The 13,159-nt window shown below is 35.2% G+C and overlaps 1 protein-coding gene across 1 annotated transcript in view; it reads left to right on the plus strand.

Annotated features, from left to right (window-relative positions):
- Window positions 1–3,805: 3,805 nt before the first annotated feature.
- Window positions 3,806–13,159, plus strand: part of LOC118190720 (uncharacterized) — a 34,505-nt gene continuing 25,151 nt past the window's right edge. The window contains exon 1 of the mRNA XM_035361482.2: window positions 3,806–3,949. Within this exon, the coding sequence (XP_035217373.2) occupies window positions 3,910–3,949 (40 nt within the window). The 5' untranslated portion in view covers window positions 3,806–3,909. The remainder of the gene's footprint in view (window positions 3,950–13,159) is intronic.

The following is a 13,159-nucleotide window of genomic DNA, read 5'->3' on the forward strand; positions in this document are numbered from 1 at the left end:
GAACTGAGCCAAAGTCGTACTTTCACTTGTATGGGGCATGAGAATCTTGCCGAAAACAGTCTCAATCTTGCCTCTGCCACGATCATTTTCGTGGGCTTAGTCTGATATCAGATAAACGACAATAGTCACAACAGCAGCAACAAAATATCATGGAATATTTTTTTTTTAACTGACGTAAAGTCATCAAGTAAAAAGATATTCGTCAATAAAGGTGAAAACTGATTATAAAAATTGTCGAAAGACGGAGAAATATCACGAGTATTAAAATACAGCAGTAATCAGTATTATAGGGGTACAATATCAGTCCATTAAATGGTACAGTAACGGTAATCATCATCTGTCATAAAGGCACAGCATCCCTCAGATGCTTTCTAAAGATGGTATTGTTACGAAATGTACGGGCGCGGTAAGATGGCCTCCCCGCAAAGCAGTTTTAGGGTTGCCATAAAATGGTAAAATAAGGCAAAATTGCCGTATTCGGCGAGAAATCGCCCAATTGGCGACCTTTGGGGACAAAATTGGCGATATACCATGGACGGATGGAGAACCTTCTGAAACGAATTCTTACCGATTTAGCCCAGAATGTTCTCGAACACAAGCTGAAAGCTATATAAACCCTGCTGGTTCGCAGTCAGTTAGACAGTGTGCCTCGTCGAGAGGGCGAAAGTGTGTGCCTCGCCCAAAAAAGTCTATGTAAAGAAGGAAAGGCTCCATAGACGTAATGTAAACAAACCAGTTTGTCTTCTACGCCGCTAGAAAGAAGAGGGACATTTCGCCAAGGGATTTGGCGATGGAACCTGTTGGCGAGAATTTCCCCCTTTGTGATGTATCTGGCCGAGATTTTCCACCTTCGCCACGTGTATAGGAAATTGAGGAAGACGGGTTAAGATGAATCGTTCTTTGACTTTTTGTGATAATTTAAACTCGAATTTTCGTGCTTTTTTGCTTTACTAGTTGAACTTGTATTATCCATATCGCAGTTTGATGTCTGATTTTATATCTGTCAGTATGTAGGAAACAAAAATGGAGTCACACAGCTTTAAACTCTTGATAAACTTGACTGTCGAACCTGTTCGAACTTCGACATCAGCTTCGAGCTTTGGCGCTTTTTGGCGACAGATAGTTCACGCATGCGCAGTTGTGTCCCTTTTCGTTCGGAGGGAGCCACTCCTGCTGCTGCGAAGCTTTCCTTCTTAACAATACATAATCTTTGCCTCGCATAGACTGCGAGAGAGTCAGTATCCAGTTGGTGTCTCGTCTGGCGAGTCAATCCCTGCGGAGTCGATCGAGTTGACAACCGGCCAGCGAGTGTTGAGTGGGTCGTCGGGTTCACCGAAGGAGTCTCTTAGTGTATCGCGGTTAGTGCATCGTCGAGAGAGCGAGCGTGTTGAGCTCCGGGAATGACTGAACCGAACAGTCGGGAGCTGTGCTCGTGTGTCGTCGAGTGTATCGCGAGTTGCAGCGTGGAGAGTCTCTCGAGAGTACGCAGAGTTCCGAGAACGACCAAGCAGAGTCGGGAGCTGTACTCTGGTGCTTTGCCGTGAAGCTGTATCCACTGTGATAGCCTGATAATCTGGAGGCTATGTCGCTGATCGTGTCAGCGTGTTTATAGTAGTTCATACACGATTGTGAAAACGTGTTTTGGAGCTGCCCTGATCAGTATTGGCTAAATAAAGTGTGTTTCGATACTTCATCAACTTCCGTCGTTATTCACTCCAAATCTACGAACTCTGTACGAACGTGAAGGAAGAAAATAACTTAACAAATGGGGTCAGAAGAATAAAAAAAGCGTAACAGTATGAACAGTTCATAAACGAACTTTTGCATTGAATACATTATGAACAGTTGATAAATGAACTTTTGCATTGAATACATTATGAACAGTTTATAAACAAACTATTTAATTTTTTTAGTTTAATGCTATGTTTCTAGGGTACTACTTGATTTTCACGTGGCTGTTACATTTTCGTGATCGCTTTTAACATGGCATAATCTTTGCCAAAGAACTTCCGCCGCATGAGATCGGAAAGATACGACTTCTAGATGATGCCAAGCCGTACCCCTCCTCTTTCGTTTTTTGCCATTTAAGAAATATTTCTGTTTTTTGTTATTTAACAAAGCTCCATAACCTTTTCACATTTTGGGTGTGAGCACATGTTGATGGATCAACAAAATTAAATGTGCGAGTCACAGTAAAATAAATGGCTGTAACCAGTCGTTTCAAGCTCGTCTGTTTTATGCCAACTATCTGAATATATATGAATATCTGAATATATTTTTTTTTTACAACTGTTCCCACTGCAAAATTAAAAATTAACTGTAAATCACGGTAAATTAAAAATTGCGAAATTTTTTTTTTTTATAATGCTTAAATTGAAAAGCAAGCAGAAGTTAAGTATAGCATAACAAGTTTAAAATTCTTTATTTGCTTGCGAAGTTTCACTATTCGAACTGAAGAACTCGTATAAATTTGATTTGAATTGCTTTTTTTTTATCATAGGTAAAACTCGAGAGAAAAATAATTTGAAAAAAATTCTGAAAAATATAAGCTAATGCAATTTTTAACGAATTTTTTTTTTCAAAATACAAAAAGAATAAGATTTAAAATTAAAAACAGTTTTTTTAATATGTGGAACTCTGACAAAAATTTAGTCAAAGAATTAAAGCTGATTATAATATACGACAAAAAAAAAAAAAAAAAAAAAAAAAAAAAAAAAAAAAAAAGAAACTGAATTTTTTTTTAATCATTCTTGATTTGAAAGGAAACAAAGCGTTTGTTTTTAAGCTCTGTGAAATGTTCAAAATTTTGTAAACAATACATTTTTAGATGCTGATATTTTAATATCATAAACATAAAACAATCAGGTAAAATCGAATGATTTTCGAAAATTCGAAAAAGATCAGAAATGACGTTAAAAATTTGATACAGATTTGATTTTTTAAAGAATTTTTTTTCGCTGCTGCAATGAATAAATTTTTGAAAATTTTAGTTTGTTCAAGAAATGAAGATTTAAGTAAAAAATTATTTAATAAAAAATTTTAAAAGGTTTTAGTGTTTAATACCAAAATGATTTACATTACCCCCAGGGGTCTTTTTTTAACGTTTTGTGTGTTACTTTATTTATAAAATAACATATCATATTCTTCGCACTTAAACAATAAAATTAAATTCCACATAAATATCATAAGATATTTAAAAACAGCATATCTTTAGAATCTCCGATACACAGTCTCGGGCGCTGGAGATAATTTTTTTTTTCCTTTTCAGTACAGTCTTGCCATTGCTCGCTTTGAAATCCTTAAGTTTGTTAATCAAAAATTCGTTAAAGTTTTATAAAATATGAAATGGATAATATAACAAATTCCACATTCGAGCTTCCAGATGCCCATAATCGAGTGGAAGACTATGTTATTCAAAATTTGCTATCTCTAGGTGCCGTTTTTTTCACATTGCGAGAAACATTCATACATTCATGCATATTCCTCATTATTTAATTTTTTTAAATATAATTCACGGCTCTAATGTTTGGTGGCAACAATTTGAAAAATGAAACTCCGTTTTATAGTGGACGAAGCAAAATGCCAAAACGAAATTTATAGCCCTTCTGGGCAAATCCCTATTTCGGCTGATAACTTAAATCTATAAATATGTGTCTAAAGAACCATCATAAATTCTCAAATATATAAAGTTCCTGAATTAAAATTTAGAAGAAGACATAATAAAATATTTATATATCTTTCTTTAATTTTTCCGTCGAAATATGTAAAACCTAGTTCTAAATCATCACAAATTTGAAAGCCATTGAGAAAATCGTTATTTACTGCTGTACAGTTAATCACGTGTGGCTTTTGAGAATTGCCGCTGTAAAACTTCATTTGATTCTTTCAGTATTGCGCTATGAAAGACGCATGTACTCTTCTGGAATGAAAGCAGTTACTTTAAAAAAAGGTAAGCATTATCTTGCTTAAGTTTTTATAATACAGCAGCATTTTTACATTTATAGAATATACTGAATTTATTTTATTGCTGAAGTTCTAAATATGGTGTTAGAATGCCAGCATTTCTGACAAAAATGTTAGCTATTGCTGTTCCGAAAGAGCAAAAATTGTAAGCAGACGATAGAAGATTTGATTTAAAAGTAATACATAAATTTAAATTACGGTAATTTTTTGTAAGTTTCGAGTTTTGATTTGTAGAATAAACAAATATTTTTATAAATTATATAATTACTAAATTACGCGACGCAAGATAGAATTAAGTGTAGGCATTTGAATATAATATTTAGTTCATTGCATATTTTGAGCGGAATTAGATTACATTTCTACAAACCGACATTTTATTTCGTTCATGGATATTAACGTATGTCAAAGCATATAAGATGTTTTGCTTCAAATTTAAATTCGAAAAATTGAACGAAAGTATTTTTATTAACTTATCTCACTGCAACGGAAAAATTTCTTATTCACATCTATTTTCTTCCTACTTTTGTAAAGGTAGCTCAACAGAGTAAAATTTAAACAAAAAGAATCATCAAAGCTCTAGCATTTTGAGTTATTTTTAAGAGGAAAAATTTAGATGATAGTTAGTTTTTCGTTTGCCTAATTCTTATAATTTTTTTGTATGAAATCGAGATAATTCAAAATATTTTGCTGAGTACTTTATGAATAAATTTGCCTTAAACAACAAGGTTTTTCTTTTTAAATGGTTAAAGAAATTTATGTAATCTAAATTCATTAAATTTGTGCTGCTGTAGTTTTAGAAATATAAATTATGCGAATGCTGAATTACGCAAATAAGGATTTAAAGTTCTAAATTCACAACGTAAGTTTCGGTTTAAATATTTTGATCAATTTAGGAATTTTGTTGGACAGAGGAACTTAATACATTTTGCTGGTGTTTAGTTTACAGAGATATTTTTTCCTCAGATATTTTAAGTTTCTTATGGCATTTCAATGTTCACAATGAAGAAGTTCAAAAATTAGCTGAGACCTTTAAATTGCTTGAGCAAAGTGCTGAAGGCAGTGAGTGAATTTATCGCCTTTATGGCGTTTATTTTCGTAAATTTTAGGTTTTTTACGAATTCGCTACAATTAGATGTTTCAACAAATGCCGAATAAATTCGTTAGTTTTCGAATTTTTCCTGATAAATTTTGGTTATAATTGTCTGATTATTTTTATATTAAAATCTTTTTTTCCGCTACTTTTTGTTAGTTTTCGTAAAAATACCTTGCAAAGTAATCCTTTTTTTAAAAACGAAAATAGAATACTGAACATTCAATTATAAAAACTTTTGACGAAGTTCGAAAAATTATTTTACAAAGATTAAAAAAAAAAAAAAAAAAAAAAAAAAAAAAAAAAAAAAAAATTGTATTCCGTTGCCTTAGAAAGCTGGCAAATAATTTCGATGACAAAAGATCTTTTTCTTTAAACGAACTACTTAACGAAGAACTGTATATGCATATGAAATTACTGTCAAATTAAATGGTAACCTTGATCTAAAAAACAGCATTGAATGAGTTTTCTAAATTTGGTTTATAAATGTAAATTTCATTAAAATTTTATTTGTGTTATTTGATTTCTGGCACACATTACATAACCCTTTCTCGAAATATTAACGTATAAAGGCCCACCAGCGGCTGAGCGGTAAAGTCGCTGAACACTGGTAGTTCGGTCCGAGGTTCGAATCCCGCGAACGGGCTGGCTGCATGGGCATTTTCGTGGTTTTCCACATGTGTAACGTGTATACGAGCCAGTTTCCCTTAGAAAGCCCTCCACGAAGGCACCCCTTCCCTTAGACAGATAACCCTAGTGCTTTGCCATAATTAAATACACCAAATACACACACCTATTAACGTATAAATTCTCAAGGGCGAAACTGCAAATCCCAGGCCGCGGAGACTGGCAATGACTCATTGGATAAGTCTGAATACTGGGAGTTCAATTCCACGGGAACAGACCGTCTGCAAGGTTGTTTCGTGGTTTTTCCCATGTGCAACATCTTAATAACCAGTTATCCTTAGAAACACCCTCCACGGAAACATCTCTTCCCTTAGGCAGATAGTCCTCCTGTGCTTTGCCATATTCAAATAACCTAACCTAAGTAGCGGAAGTTTCATAAATTTTCATAACTTAAATTTTCTGTGGTTTTAAGAGAAAATTTCGATTTTAATTATAACTGAAGCTGCTTCTTTTTCAGAATTTCGGATTTGGAGTAACTAAAGTAAACATGAAGTCCTGAAAAGTTGTTGATTAGCTATATAGTTTGCTTGAAAAATATCAGTTACATTTCATAGTTTTAAGTCTTAATTTCAGTACAGCAATTAAATAACGTTAACATTTAGTCCGATTTAAGGGTTGATGTTTTTTAAATCCACGTGCAGTGATTTAATACACCAAGAGTCATAAATTTAGCCTATGGCAAGATTGACGATATATTGCTGCTTCAGAAGAAAATTTCTGTTGGAGTTTCCTTTCTCACTTCTTCAGATATTCCTGTAATCTTTTAAGAAGGAAATATTAAAGGACATTTTTTGTATGAAATCGAGATTATAATTCAAAATATTTTGCTGAGTGCTTTATGAATAAATTTGCCTTAAACAACGTTTTTCTTTCTACTAGACAAGTACTGCTAGACAAAGTTGAAATTTTTGATAAAATCCTAGTATACGGTACGGCCTTGGCGCGTTTCTGAAAACTGTCGCAAACACCAAAATGACACGTTTACTGCTAATAATGTCGCCAAAATTTATAAATAATGCTATAATAATGTCGCCAAAATTTGCCAAATCCCGTGTGCACCGTATACTGGGATTAAACGAAATTTTTATTTTACGGAGTGCGAAAATGCTTAAAACACTCATTTATTATTTTTAAACAAGGAAACTAATCTATTTTTGGATAATTGCTTTGAACAATTTTATTGTGTAACAAAAACTTTGCCTATTTGATTTGGAACACAAAACTTTGAATACACGAAGCTTGATTGAAGATATGTAATGTGCTTCTTCTTTGTTAAAAAGAAAGGAAGTTAAACTTTTTTAAAGTTAAGTACCTTCTTGATTTAAAAGAATTTGATTGGGAATGTTAATTAAAATGTTTTATTACGTTTTAATAATTCCTTATGAACAGTTTTATTTCCCATTTTCGGTTGAAATCTTTTCTGTAAATGTCTTTCAGAGTTAATCTTTGGAATATGGTAACAGGTAGTTTGGCGACATTTTGGTAAGGCGATAAAGGTTACTAGGTAGGACTTTAGCAATAATCTGAGAAGTACACAGTTCGAATCGCAGATTATTTTGTCTCAGAGAAATGAGAGATCATGAGACATGTCATGTGACATTTTCCAGAATATTCCGATCGTGATTTTAGCTAATAAGCACTTAGAAACAATTTCGCTGCTAAAGTGCAGAATCGTCCACTTATTTGTTTGACGCTTTTTACAAGAGTAAAAAGAATTGGATTTTTGTCAATTTTCTTTGACTTTTTAAGTGAAAATAGATCGATGTGTACATAGATAAAGTCAAGAGTGTGCGCAATGCCATTTTTGTGCAATTCTGGGATGTTTTTTAAGTGAAAATAGGTCGACGTGTACACGGATACCGCGTATGTACAATTCTTAAAAACGCGGCAAGCAGTGGGCGATTCTGCACTTTCTCCCAATTTCGCACGTAATCTTCGTCATGATTAAGCACTTTTATTCCATAAAAGTTATAGCATAAGCGTAATTCGGCTAGCAGATTGTTGAAAAAAATTTTGAGTAAAAAAAAAAAAATGCCTTTACTTCGTGAAAACAAAATGGCGTCCAAATAAAGACTAGCAGGTTGTTGTAGCAGGGTTGGTCGCCAAATTTTCGCCAGAAAATTGCCAAGTTGCCATAATCCGAAGATTCACAGTTTTTCAGTTCTATGTTACAGTATTCATCTGAAACTGTGTTTGATATTCGAAATACATGAAATGTAGTTAAAAGTATATTTCTTAAGAAAACTGGATTACAGTGTTCTCTAGTAACTGCAAAATTAAATTCCTAGATTAGATATAAAATATTTTACGTATATATCATAGACAAGTCTGATTAAAATTAGTTCCTAGAAATTCTACAGCATATTTTAAGCTAATGACTACATTCACAATATTGTGACATTTGTGTTTTTTCTGTGTGCTGTTGGATTATTAAGTTGTCAGTACAGGATTCTTAAATCTTGTGCTTTGCTTTCTCAAAATTTTAATTAAACCTTATATATACAGGAGTTCTGAGAATGAATGGGAGTTTATGAAGTATGTGTTATATAAAATATATTGAAATTGCTTTTTTTAAATTCACTCACTTAAAAGGTTATGTGCTTGCGTTTTCTTCTTGCACATACACGAGGCGCCAATGGATGATAAACTCTCGCCAACTAATTTTTGGTAATTATCAAAAGTTCATTTCAAACCATAGTCAAGAGTTTTGTCTTCTAAATTAGCTTTCGTGTTTAAGATATTGAGGTTACATTCTACAGAATTTGATTTTTGCATTTAATCAAACTGCAAGAGAAAAGTAGGGCTATGCAAGCTGTTACATGCGATACAGCTTTAAAAATGGAACAGAATTTAAAAGCATTTTCCTGTCAAAGGAGACATAGTTCCCTATAAACGGTTACGCAGATTTACTACATCTGCAGAGTTGGGGTTCTTAATTCCACGGCAGACTCGGGAACACAAAGTTCCCTTTAGGGCCGAAGTTTAATGAGTAGCAGTGTTTCAGGTCCTTTTTTCGTATCGAAACTAATATCAACTGCGATGTGTGCTTGGACATGATACAACAATGCCCCCTCTCAAATTTAGCAAGTAGAGCGCTAGATTTGGTACTTTTCCGTTTTGCCGGCGCAAACAATGAAGTCGCGAATAATAATTTGCAGCGAGGCTTGAGGCTGAGTCTGTGTAGATGATATTGGGCACTGTGGGATTATTCTTCAGGTGGAGAAGAGCTGCTCTGATTACTATGAGCTCCACCTGAAAGACCGAGTTTTCAGAAGCGAGCTTTCATTTCCACTCATACGTTAAAGCTCCTCCAGAAACTATACAGAATCCACTTCCCGTGCCCCCTGGAATTTTAGAGCCATCAGTGAAAACATTTGCAAATCCCGCGCCCTGTGTTCTATTAAAGTAGATAGTATCCACAAGATTATTTTTAGCAGGGTGGCAGGGAGCTTGCGGTATGTGATGCTCATAATTGGTACGTCTGTAGAGTCCCAGAGACTCATGATGCGTCGTAGCCTGCTTACGTTAACCACTGCAGGCTCTCGTTCAACTAACAAGTCCAGAGGTGGCATGCCTGCAATAATTTGTAAGGCTGCCGGGGACGTGGTACGATAAGCCTTGCAAATGAGAAGCTGGTGTCGCTGTACTGAGAGTAGTGAACGTCTCATCTGGGAATAGATGTTAGTTCCCCAAATAGCAGGGGTATACCGAATAATTCTTTCCATCACTGTCTTGTCTTGTAAGTATGTGACATGGGATACCCCAGCTTAACGAGGTTTGTTGATTGCATGCAATTAGTCTGTTGAGTCTTAACTTTAAAGAAGAGATGTGTAGCCTACTACGGTACCAGAGAGCACGGGCTCGAATCCCGGAGAAGACATGGATGTTCGTAAATGTATAGTGCCTGTACGGCATGGTGGCGCCCTAAATATGCGGCGATCCGAAAGTCCTCTTATGTGGATTGGTAGATGGGGAGAGGGGTGGGAGACTTCCTCATCTTTCCCCGGAGTGCTCTCCCTCAAAATTAGGGGGGGGGAAATAGAGGTCCAACCTTTCTTCAGAGTAGGTTCTGGCAACCATTGTTCCATATAATATGTACAAGATAACAATAGACACGTGGTGGCTTTTCAAAATTCTAAAATTTCCAATTAAGGTTAAAATAGTGATTGATTCAACATATTGCAATTGTCTCCAATAAATGCCATTATAAAATTTAATATTTAGCTGTCGATTTTTTGAATTAAAAAAACTATAACCAACAGAACCTTCTAGCAAGTATCATCCTTTTGATTTCAGAAAATATAAATTTGAATTTTTCCTTTGTTATTATTTGTGTGTATGTAAAATACTCAGTAAGAGAAATTTAAATTTTTTTGTTATTTAAAAAATGTTATTACATTTTATGTTAAAAAGTTATACCCCGTCCTCCGTTTTCAGTTCGAACATTCGGTGCAAATATTCGGTACGCATGCAATTTGAGTCTGAGAATCCTGTCTGAGTTATACCACACTCCCTTGAAACAGCTTGAACCGAAATTGAACATCATGTCATTCCGTTAATGGTGGACATATTGAAACGCATTAATGTTTATCTTGATCCTTGTCAGTGACTGAATTAAATAAAATTAATTGACATTTCACATAATTGACATATCTCAAAGACCTCACGAAATCCCAACATTCACTCTCGGAGACGCTGTACTTTGTCAGAGTTAAATTTTTAAGAATTGCAATGAATTATGAGGGAGGAAATTTAAAAATGCTGAAATACTCTTTTCCAGAGACGAAGCTAATTCATAAATGAAATTTAGCTAGCTTTATTTTACATAGAATAAAATCAAAAGGATGAAAAGGTATTAAATTGGATCAGACTGGCTCTGTAAATCTTCTATTTTTCTGGGTACCTAAGGAGGAGGCATAAATTCATTTCTCGTGTATCTGTTCGAAATCTTTTTAAGAAGCATTTTGCAGATAATCTTTGCAAAATTAAAGCAAATGAAAATTTTGTCTTGCAAGCATAATATGGATTTAAATTAGCTTCTGAAACGGAGTTTATAAACGTTCATGAGGCAAAATTTTTTTTAAAATTTGTATAACGTGCGACACTAGAGTTATTCAGTAGATAAAATAATGCATTGTAGTTAAGCCACTATTTTTAGCATAGAAAATCCTTCCAACTACTTGCATAATGGTAAACACATGTCAAGGGTTTGGTTATACCCTTTATTCAGGCCCACTAAAGTCCGCGCCGAAAGTTGTTTAACACTGGTAGTTCGGTGCATGTTTGAATCCCGGCGAACTGGCTGGCTGCATGGGTGTTTTCGTGGTTTTCTTCATTTGTAGTGTGTATGAGCCAGTTTCCCTTAGGAAGTCTTCCAGGAAGGCATTCTTCCCCTTAGCAAATAGCCTTCTAGTGCTTTGGTCATATTTTAAATAAACTAAACCCGGCCCTTTACATAGGATTCGCCTTTTTAAATCTCGCATAAAGTTGCACTTATAATTTTTCATTCCGTGCTGATTTTACTTTTTAATTCTACAATGTTAATGAGCTGAAGCCGACAAGCGCCCGTGCGTTCAAGACAGTTAAAAACTGGGGTTAATCTTTGCATTATGGTAACTTGGCGATTTTTGGCGAAAATTTGGCGACCAATCCTGCTAAAGCAACCTGCTAGTTTGTTTTTGGACGCCATTTTGTTTTCACGAAGAAAAGGCATCTTTTTTTTTTCTCCGCAACAATCTGCCAGTCTAATTACGCTTATGCTAAAACTTTTAAGGAAGAAAAGGGCTTAATCATGACGAAGATTAGCCCACCAGCGGCCGAGCGGTAAAGCCGCTGAACACTGATAGTTAGGTCTGAGGTTCCAATTCGCGAACGGGCTGACTGCATGGGTGTTTTCGTGGTTTTCCCCATGTGTAACGTGTATACGAGCCAGTTTCCCTTAGAAAGTCCTCCACGAAGGCACCCCTTCCATTAGACAGATAACCCTAGTGTGCTTTGCCATAATTACACACACACACACACACACACACAAAGTGAAGTTACTAGCAAAACCCGAATACTCATTAAAAATCATGTAGCTTGCCAATCGAGAGTAACATGCTCTGCCATAATTAATTAAATACACCAAGACGAAGATTAGGTGCGAAATTGCGAGAAAGTGCAGAATCGCAAACTGCTTGCCGCGTTTTTAAGAATTGCACATACACGGTATCATCTATGTACACGTCGACCTATTTTCACTTAAAAAGACATCCCAGAATTGTAGAAAAATGGCACTGCGCACACTCTTGACTTTATCCATGTACACTGCTAAAGTCCTAGCTAGTAACCTTTATCGCCTTAACCAAAATGTCGCCAAACTACCTGTTACCCTATTCCAAAGATTAGCCAAAACGGGTACTTCGGAAATGGTAACAGGGTTCGTTCAGATCCCTCTGAAAAGGCTGGCTGCATGAACGTTTTCGGCATTTACACCATTTTTATAATAAATAAAAGCCAGTTTCTCTTGAAACGTCCTTTATGTAGATACATGTATTACTTTATGTAGTTATGTACCACAAAAGACCCCTTAGGCAGCCCTATTGTGGTTCGGCAATAAATTACTAATGTAATATGCTTTGGCAATAAACTGTTGGATCGAAGCAAATGAGTCTTTAAATAAACTAATAGCCGGACTGAAAATGACTTCTGAAGAGTTCAGTTATGGCCGAATGGATCTGGTACCTCTGAATACTGGTAGTTTAATCCGGACTCGGATTTCTTAGTTTTCTTACGTGTAGCGTCAATAAAACTAGTTTCGCGTAGACTGTCTTTCTCAAAGGCATCTTTCACTTTAGTTAGGTAGCATTGTGTGCTGTATCTGGTTTCAAATCTCTGCGAAATGGTGAATGCATGCGGGTTTTCGTTGTCTTTCTGTGTGTTATATCAATACGAACCACTTTCCCTTGAAAATCATCCACTAAGGCATCCCTCTTTTAGGTGAATAACCCTCGATTGCTTAGCCGTAATTTAAACGATCTAGTTCAATCAATAAAGTTATACTTAATTTCAAGGTAAGAGTAGTCGGTAAAATGTTTTTAAAATGCGTTATTTTATTTCAGTTCCTTGTTTATTGAAATAATTAATTGAAGTAATTTTGTGTTTAGAAAACTTTAAACTCCATATTGCCGTAAAACGAAAAATAACAAATAATGCTAAATTAATTAAACATGCATTCTACAATATCTCAGATACGGTGCGAGCAAATATGACAAATGTAAATAGGGTTATTAAGTAGTGCTCTAGGTGTATTAGAGCCCACCAGCGGCCGAGCGGTTAAAGTCGTTGAACACTGGTAGTTCGGTCCGAGGTTCGAATCCCGCGAACGGGCTGGCTGCATGGGTGTTTTCCTGGTTTTCCCCATGTGTAACGTGTATACGA

Source organism: Stegodyphus dumicola, chromosome 8 (assembly GCF_044657685.1).
Source record: "Stegodyphus dumicola isolate Sdum_Otavi_A_Nest chromosome 8, ASM4465768v1".
In the NCBI taxonomy this organism is placed as follows: Eukaryota; Metazoa; Arthropoda; class Arachnida; order Araneae; family Eresidae; genus Stegodyphus; species Stegodyphus dumicola.